The sequence below is a fragment of the Carcharodon carcharias genome, chromosome 19 (assembly GCF_017639515.1).
Source record: "Carcharodon carcharias isolate sCarCar2 chromosome 19, sCarCar2.pri, whole genome shotgun sequence".
NCBI classification, from domain to species: domain Eukaryota; kingdom Metazoa; phylum Chordata; class Chondrichthyes; order Lamniformes; family Lamnidae; genus Carcharodon; species Carcharodon carcharias.
Window position 1 is genome coordinate 96,361,804 of NC_054485.1, and position 8,556 is coordinate 96,370,359.

The window sequence follows — 8,556 nt, forward strand, 5'->3', positions numbered from 1 at the left end:
GTCTGGGTAATACACTTTACAGCGTTCTGGACAGAATGTTGAGTTCAACAATTTTAGATCATGAACTCTCTCCTCCATCCCCAGCCCCTTTCTGTTTCTTCCCCCTCCTTTTTGTTTTTTCCAATAATTTATATAGATTTTTCTTTTCCTACCTATTTCCATTATTCTTAAATGTATTTCCACCCATTGTTTATCTCTACCTTTTAGCCTTTTTAGTATTCCTTCACCCCACCCGTACTAGGGCCATCTGTACCTTGTTGGTCCTGCTTCCTACTCTTAATTAGCACATTCCTTTAGATAATTTCATCACCTTCAACACCTCTTTGTCCTTTTGTCTGTGACATCTTTTGGTTATCTCCACCTATTCATGGCTTCTTGTCCCAACCACCCCCGCCCCACCCCACCCCCACCCCCTCCCTCCTTCTTAAACCAGCTTATATTTCATCCCTTTCCTATTTTTACTTAGTTTTGTTGAAGGGTCATGAGGACTCGAAACGACAATGAATCAATACAATAGACTGAACCGAACTGACTGGAGGGCATCTGCACCTTTTCTCCGCCGATGCTGCCAGACCTGCTGAGTTTTTCCAGGTATTTCTGTTTCTGTTTTTGTTTTGGATTTCCAGCATCCGCATTTCTTTGCTTTTATCTCCCTGTTGGCCATTGGGACCAGTGAACTGAGCCAGAACTGCCATCTATGCACAGACATCTCTGCACCGGAGCCGCCCTGCAAACTTTCCGCTAACTGTGGGGCAGGTCGGGCTCACTTCGCGTGTCACTTCCCGTAAGGGCAAGAATTATTTTGTATAAAAGTCTCCCACTCCCCTTACCTGCGACAGCATCAAGTCCCAAAAGCAGAGCGGCTTGGATAAACGTGCAGAAGTTGGTGGCGGACATGATCCAAGTGGCTCCTTGATCTTCTGACCACGCCTCTCCGTCTCCTCCATGCAAAGCGTGAAGCCAGAGAGAGGAAGCTGCCGATTGCACTTCACTGCCTCTTGCGATCAATCCTTAGAAATATTAAGAAAATCCACGCCCATGACGATTATGCTGCTCTGTATAAAAAGTTTTTTTTTACTGCGGAAGCTGGAAATCCAAAACAAAATTAAAAATAAAAAAAACTCAGCAGGTCTGGCAGCATCTGCGGAGAGGAACAGAGTTAATGTTTCGAGCTCAGTATCTCGGGGTTAGATCAATGCAGCTCCTGAAAGCTGGGACGACATTGCTCCTTTATATCATTCATTACCTGGTTTTCAAACCAGGAAATGTTTGTAATTCCTCTCTGCTGTCCTCTACCCTATCACACACCGCTCAATTTATTCTTCCCCTCCACTTGCTCTCGGTCTATTCGATTTTGACCCTTTCTCAGTTCTGGTGAAAGGTCATTGACCTGCTGACTGCTTTTTCTCAGCACACACGCTGCCTGACCTGAACAGTTCCACTATATAAACTGAGACTCCCGCAGCTCCAAAGGACCAGCTGCGCATCCCCATAGGACACAGACTGTCTGACGGTGCATGTACTGTTTATCCCGTTCCCCTCCCGCTCACCAATCCTCTCCTTACCCCTCGCCTCCTCAGTCTCCGTCCCTCTCCTTACCCCTCACCTCCTTGGTCTCCGTCCCTCTCCCAATCCATCACCTCCTCACTCCCTGTCCCTCTCCAAACCCCTCAACCCCTCACTCTCTGTCCCTTTCCTGACCCCTCACCACTTCAATCTCCATCCCTCTCCTGGCCCCTCATCTCCTCACTCTCAGTCTCTCTCCTGACTCCTCACCACCTCACTCTCTGTCCCTTCCCCCGACCCTCACCACCTCACTCAACGGCATTCCCCAACCCCTCACCACTGACTTGCTGCCCTTCTCGGGAAACAAAATCTACCTGTTGTCATAAAGGCCCAGCCCTTTACCACTAAGGCATGGGTGACCTGATCAGGAGGAGAAGGAGAAAGAGGGAGAATAGGGGACGTCACCAGGCTATTTGCATCTGGACAGCATCTCATCATCCTCCCGTTCCCCTTAGTGAATCTTCCGATCGCCATTCTCACGCTCCTATCCTTTTGGGGAACCATTAACCTTTAAAGAGAAATCTGAACACCCAGTGATTAACCGTTAGAAATAAGCCCCAAAAAGTTCCGCCTTTAAACAAAAATAAACTTTAATGTATATAAAAGAATTAAACAAAAGAGGCATTAACTTAACACCATAGTTTATAACTATGTATGTTATGCGCTCAGTTTTACTTATACTTGCCCCGAGAATTCAATCATATTTTACCATATCTTAAAATTATTTACTTTGTAGGGAGCCACCCAAATGCATGCCACAGTTCTCTCGAATTCACTTTAATTCTCTCAGTGTCCCAGCTATTTTCCAAGGTAAGGTTTTCATGTAATACTCCTTGACCTTAGAAGCTGTGGTCACTTGTTCTGGTTGTCTTCTCAATGCTGCCAAGCTAACTCTGCTGACTGCTTTCTTTGCCACAAGAAACCCAAACTGAGGTTAAGTTCCACCCCCCTTCCATCTTCCATGTGGTGAACGATGATGTTAGTATTTTCTCTGTCTAACTGCAGGCCTGACTAGCAATCATTTCTTTTGGCTTTCTCTTCTCAGTGAGCTGCAAAAGGCAACAGCTGCAATTATTTGCTTTCAGAGCAGACACCCAGATAAACTAAACAAAAGAACTCCCCACAGCCTACTTCTATGACAATGTGGCATGCTTTGGGATGTCCTCAAAACAGAAATACATACAAATTATTTTACCTTCAATGTTACCCTTTGATTCTGTAACCTATGTGAAGAATTTATATTGTTAATGGATGTGATTGCCCTTTCTTCAGGCTCTCTTTGCCCACAAAGAAACCCCCATGGGTGTAAATTTGATGTCAGCTTTTTCTCACCTGGAAACTACACACATAATTTAAATCTCTACCTAAGGCTTAAAGATGGGTCATCCATGTTCGCCTGTTGCACTGCTCTCCTTGACCTTGTAAGATAAACACAGGTTGGCTTTTCAGTGTAATTAACTTCAAGCTTGTTTGAATTCCATTTACTTCAGGGTTGCTTATCAGTTCCTTAGCCAGATGCTTCTTTCCTATACAGTTACAACTTTAATTCCTAAAACTAAAAGTTATAACTTGAGATGTGAATTCGGCATTTGTGACACTCAACACCTCTTCACCTTACCACCACAGTGTCCTCTTGGCCACAATCCTGGAATAAAACACAGCACAAAGCAACCATTTCATACCAGCTTTATCCAACATCTCTTTCAATGTTCTAGAAGGTACTCAATGACTCACCCTTCTGAATTCTCTTAGTGTTTGTTCTGTATGAATTTTGTCTGGCTTAGTGCTCCTACACAGTGCTATCCAAGTGGCTGCAGCATGGTTGGTGGAAGGTGACTGACTTTCACTGGGGGAAGTGCAACTCTGGGACAACAGGAGAGGCATGAGCAGAGTGGCAGTGGTGGGGACAGGAATGTTGAGGGTGAAAATAGCAGGTTTGTGCTACTGCCACTTCCCTGGGGTGACACCTCAGCAACACCTCACCCCATCGGAGCGCAGATTTCTGGACCGCTGTGTGCGACCCTGCACACCCCTGTGCGCACTGGTGTCTGCAGCCAAAATCTGTGGCCTGGGCCTGCATGGAAAGAAGCACAGATCTCGTGACCTCAGTCTGACCTTCCACTGCAGCAACTCAGACACTGAGGTGGCTCCTGCCCACGCTGCAATGGAAGCTGAGACGTCAGCCATCAGTCGCTGCACCATGGCTTGGTCTGCAAGTGTTTCCATGGATTGGCCACCACTTCCACACTGGAAAGGGTGGCCTTCATGCTCTGCGTGAATCCCTGTGCCAAGTTGGATCTGGACTCTTCCATGCTCCTTGACAGTGACAACAAGCTCCCTAGAAACACTGCCAATGCACCAGATTTTGATGAATTTTGGTCTGCGTGTTTATCATCCTTTTTCTGTACTCTGCCACACTAAAGTCCCCATCTAAACCCTCTGCAGCAGATCTTGTGTGCAACCTCACTCCTCAGGGAGCTGCTGAATATGCTACGCTTTCCCTCTGGCCTGGTTGTAGATCCCTAGTGCCCGGTCACTCACCACATGCACCTTGCATCAGAGCAGAGGTCATCAACCTGAAACGTTAGCTCTGTTTCTCTCTCTCTCTTTCTCTCCACAGATGCTGCCTGACCTGCTGAGGAGTTCCGGCATTTTCTGTCTTCACTTCGGATTTCCAGCATTGGCAGTAATTTGAGGGCCAATTTTCACACAGCACGACTGACAGTATGAAAATAACCAGATAATCTGCTTTCAGGGTGAGGATTGTGGGCTAAATATTGGCCAGGACACCGGGCAATAAGTTCCCTGCTTTACTTCAAAATAGTGCCATGGGATCTTTTGATTCCTCCTGAGAGAGCAAACAGGGTTTTGGTTCAATGTCTCGTCCACGGCACAATTTTTTCCAGAAGTGCAGCACCGAACCCAATTTTTCGGGACAAAGAGGGTTTCTGCTGTTCCTCCAGTGAAATTGCGATGCAGCCAATCACCAGCAATGTTTCTGAGTTCGCAGCAAGTGGTTGCTGGCATAGTGGAGTGAACCACCAAGGTGTATTCACCAGCATCATTTGACTTGCTTTGCCAACTGTCAAGTTTTATTTTTCATCACAGTCATTTCTTCCATGTGCTTTTGATTTTTATGAACCCTTCTGGACTGACTTTAGCCACAGTGTTTGATGGGGGGTTGATTCTTCAAACAGCGCCATCAATAAAGATCAGTGTTGTTATGTGGCTCTGTGTCAGTGGATGCAATAGTCACATCATCACAAGGCTCTAAGGCTTGGATTACAAGGAGGAGTTACATTATCTTCTACTGAAAGTTAAGGGGCAATTTCATTGAGGTTACGGGACTTTGGAAATAATTGATAAGATGGATAGAGTCATAGTTATTACAGTGTAGGAGATGCTTTGGTCACACAGAGAGACCTTCCCTGCCCGTGGGAGAGCCGAGGCCAATCTAACCTTCTAACCAGAGCTAGGTCACTCAGGAACAGAGTTAGGATGCCCTTCTTCACTCGAAGTCCACACAAACTTCCCCCCACAAAAAAAACAGTCAATACTTTCTCATTTAATCATTTTAAACCTGAGATTGATAGGATTCTTTGGCCAGCCAAGGGTTTGGAGCCAAGGCAGGCTGATGGGGCTAAATAACGGAGCAACTATGATCTCATTGAATGGCAGAGCAGGCCCGAGGGGCTGAATAGCCTCCTCCCCTTCCTATCTTGCCTCTTTGACCAGATGATCAGCCACTTATTCTCATCACTCCTTCTTGGTCTGGTGTCAAACTATGTCCACTAACTTTCCAAGCAGTGTCTTTTATTCTAACAATTGTGGAAAAAAAATCTGCAACTTATTATGCTTCCTAATGCTGGGTAGCAGCCCTGAGCACTAGAAACATTGCACTCAGTCAGTGAGGTGTTTGATCATCTCCTTCACTACTCCAGCTGCCCTGGGGGCAGCGAGTGTTATTCTGCTGTCACCAAAGCCTGAGGCCTGAATCAATGAAGTTCCCACTCCAACCCCATTCCTCCACCTCTCTACTTAATGCAGGAAGAAGATAAGAAAATTCTAAGTGATGAGTTGTTATAATCTGGAACAGGCTACCCGAAAGGGTGGTGGGTTTCGGAAGGGAATTGGATGAATGCCTTGAAGAGGAAAGTTTGCAGGGTGATGGGGAAAGAGCAGGGTGAGGGGGGGTCTAATTGGATAGGTCTTTCAATGCGCCAGCAGGAGGCAGAGTGGGTTGAGCATGCCTCTTCCTTCCCTGCTGCACGATGCTGATCTGGCTGTTCCGCAGCCGTGGAAGGGTTAGATAGTAAGGTGGCTGATTTCACCTCATGCCTGAAAAACTCTGATCCTTTCAGGAAGAAGGAGCGCGAGTGGGAAATGGACAATCCTTGTACAGGATTCCAGCCACTGTGGTCCATCCGGATATAGCCTTGGTGATATAACAATGGGCGTGGAAAGAAACTGGATGAGTCCGGATGACGGGAGGGGGGACCTGAATGGCAGAAAGAAAGACAGAAAGAAAGACTTGTGTTTATACAAAGTCTTTCATGACCACAGGATGTCTCAAAGACCTTTACAGCCAATGAAGTATTTTTGAAGCAAATAGTTACATTTGCAATGTAGATAAATGGGTGATCCGTGGAGAGAGACGAATGGGGCACTTAGTGGATGGCCAATGGTAATCCAAGAGTCGAGGGGGTTAACTTGGGTGGGAGGAGGCTGTCACAAGAAGGAAGGTGATGGGGTGGTTGGCTGAGCTCCAAGGCAGCTGGACCAGGCCGCAGGCTCCTTCAGAGTTAGATTTGGGGAACTGCCATTTCGACCATGCGGTTCAAGGCAATAATAAATGAAGGGCTGAGTGGCGGACTCAGCTGCAGTAAGAGGTGGGGGAAGCAGAAAAGGCCAAGAGAGCTCCTTGTCACTTTGTACAATAAACAGGGTCAACCACATGCTGGGGTCAGGAGTCAGGTGGCAGGGGCAAAAGCGCTCCTATATCATTATCTAAAACAGAAAAACCTTCCATCTTGTGCCTCAAATGAGGTTTAACACTGATTTGAAATTGAAAGGATAATTCAGTTTGATAAGATGAATAAAGATTACATTGGAACTGGTGGAAATAGTTCAGTGATTTGTATCACAGGACCATCCAGTGTGCACATTATGCAATTACAACTCAGGGCATGACCAAATCCCATCCAAAATATGAATGTTGGAATCATAATGGTACAAAGATGGTAAGAGTAGGTGGTAATAAAGTGAGGCAAATGGAGCAACAAGAATCAATATATATGCGGATATAAAATCTTTGATAAGCTTTTGATATTTGAGAGTAACTGGAAACAACATTCTCATAAAATACACTTGCAAAAATCTTTAAAGGAGAAGGCCCCATTCCCAATACTTGCCACCCTCTTACTTGCATTAGTCCCTTGTCATGCCATGTAAGCATGAAGACATTGCACATTTTTAAAGGCTTAGATGCCTGTTTTGACAAAGGGCACTTCTGACCCTGACTTTTGTGAACTGCGAGTTGGCCAATAATCTGGAAACGTCTAAAAATGGATTGTAACGAACATGGCCAGAGCACATCCTTGTGGACTGTCACGGCTGCCATTGTCAGAACTTACCCCAAAACAGCAAGGCCAATAAGGCCTCAGGTTTTCTGTCTCCAGGAGTACTAATTAACAAAGGAGAATTAAGAAAACTGATTATGTACAAGAGAAATGTTCAGGACTCCTATCTGCCTCAATTATCTGTTGATGGTTTGACCACGGGGAGGTGGAAATTCCTTTGATAACATGAATAGATTATTGATTGCTTTCTATCATAGAAACATAGAGACTAGGATCAGGAGTAGGCCATTCGGCCCTTCAAGCCTGCTCTGCCATTCAATACGATCATGGCTGATCCTCTATCTCAACGCCATATTCCCACTTTCTCTCCATATCCCTTGATGCCCCTAATATCCAAACATTTATCAATTTTTTCTTGAATATTCTCAGTGACCCGGCCTACACATCCTTCGGTGGTAGAGAATTCCACAGGTTAACTACCCTCTGAGTGAAGAAACTTTTCCTCATCCCAGTCCTAAATGCCCTGCCCCGTATCCTGAGACTGTGGCTCCTGGTTCTAGACTCCCCAACCAGGGGAAACATCCTCCCTGCGTCCAGTCTGTCTAGCCCTATTAGAATTTTATATGTTTCAATCAGATCCCCGCTCATTCTTCTAAACTCTAGTGATTACAGGCCACGTAGAACCAATCTCTTCTCATACAACAGTCCTGCCATCCCTGCTATCAGCCTAGTGAACCTTCGCTGCACTCTCTCTAAGGTAATTATCCTTTCTTAGGTAGGGAGACCAAATCTGCACACAATACTCCAGGTGTGGTCTCACCAAGACCCTGTATAACTGCAGTAAGACATCCCTACTTCTGAGCTCAAATCCTCTTGCAATGAAGGCCAACATACCACCTGCCTTCCTAATTGCTTGCTGCATCTGCCTATTCACTTTCATTGAATTAAATACAAGGATACCCAGATCACTTTGTACATCCACATTTCCCAGTATATCACCATTTAAATAATACTCTGCCTTTCTGTTTCTCACACCGAAGTGTATAACCATATCGTGTATCATTGGCCAGTCGTCACATGACCAAAACTCTTCAATTTTTTTTAAAGCCTTTTATTATAAGCCCTGCTTGCTCTTTGCAGCGGACAGCAGATCACAGAATACAGGAGTAATATCAATGCTGAAATCTGGCGATAACACCTCACCTTCTACCGAGCCACAGTGCTTAAAGTTTTAAAGCCTCCTTGAAAGCCTATTTCTGAAAGATCCTGAGTTCGACTGGAAAAGGGAAACTGATCCTCTGTTGACAAGCATTATCAAGGCTGTCTATTCTACTTGCTGCGCGTCTCTTATTCTGAAGAAACTCCACAAAATCCTGTCTTCAGCTATCTGGACTCATTTGGATTTATTGTG

At 45.4% G+C, this 8,556-nt stretch overlaps 1 protein-coding gene across 3 annotated transcripts in view; it reads right to left on the minus strand.

Annotated features, from left to right (window-relative positions):
• The window catches only part of LOC121291395 (SLAM family member 9-like), a 46,839-nt gene extending 45,357 nt beyond the window's left edge, over window positions 1-1,482 (minus strand). For all 3 annotated transcript variants that reach the window (XM_041212499.1, XM_041212498.1, XM_041212500.1), the window contains exon 1: window positions 831-1,482. In XM_041212499.1, the coding sequence (XP_041068433.1) occupies window positions 831-897 (67 nt within the window). In that variant the 5' untranslated portion in view covers window positions 898-1,482. The remainder of the gene's footprint in view (window positions 1-830) is intronic.
• Between the last annotated feature and the right edge of the window lie 7,074 nt (window positions 1,483-8,556).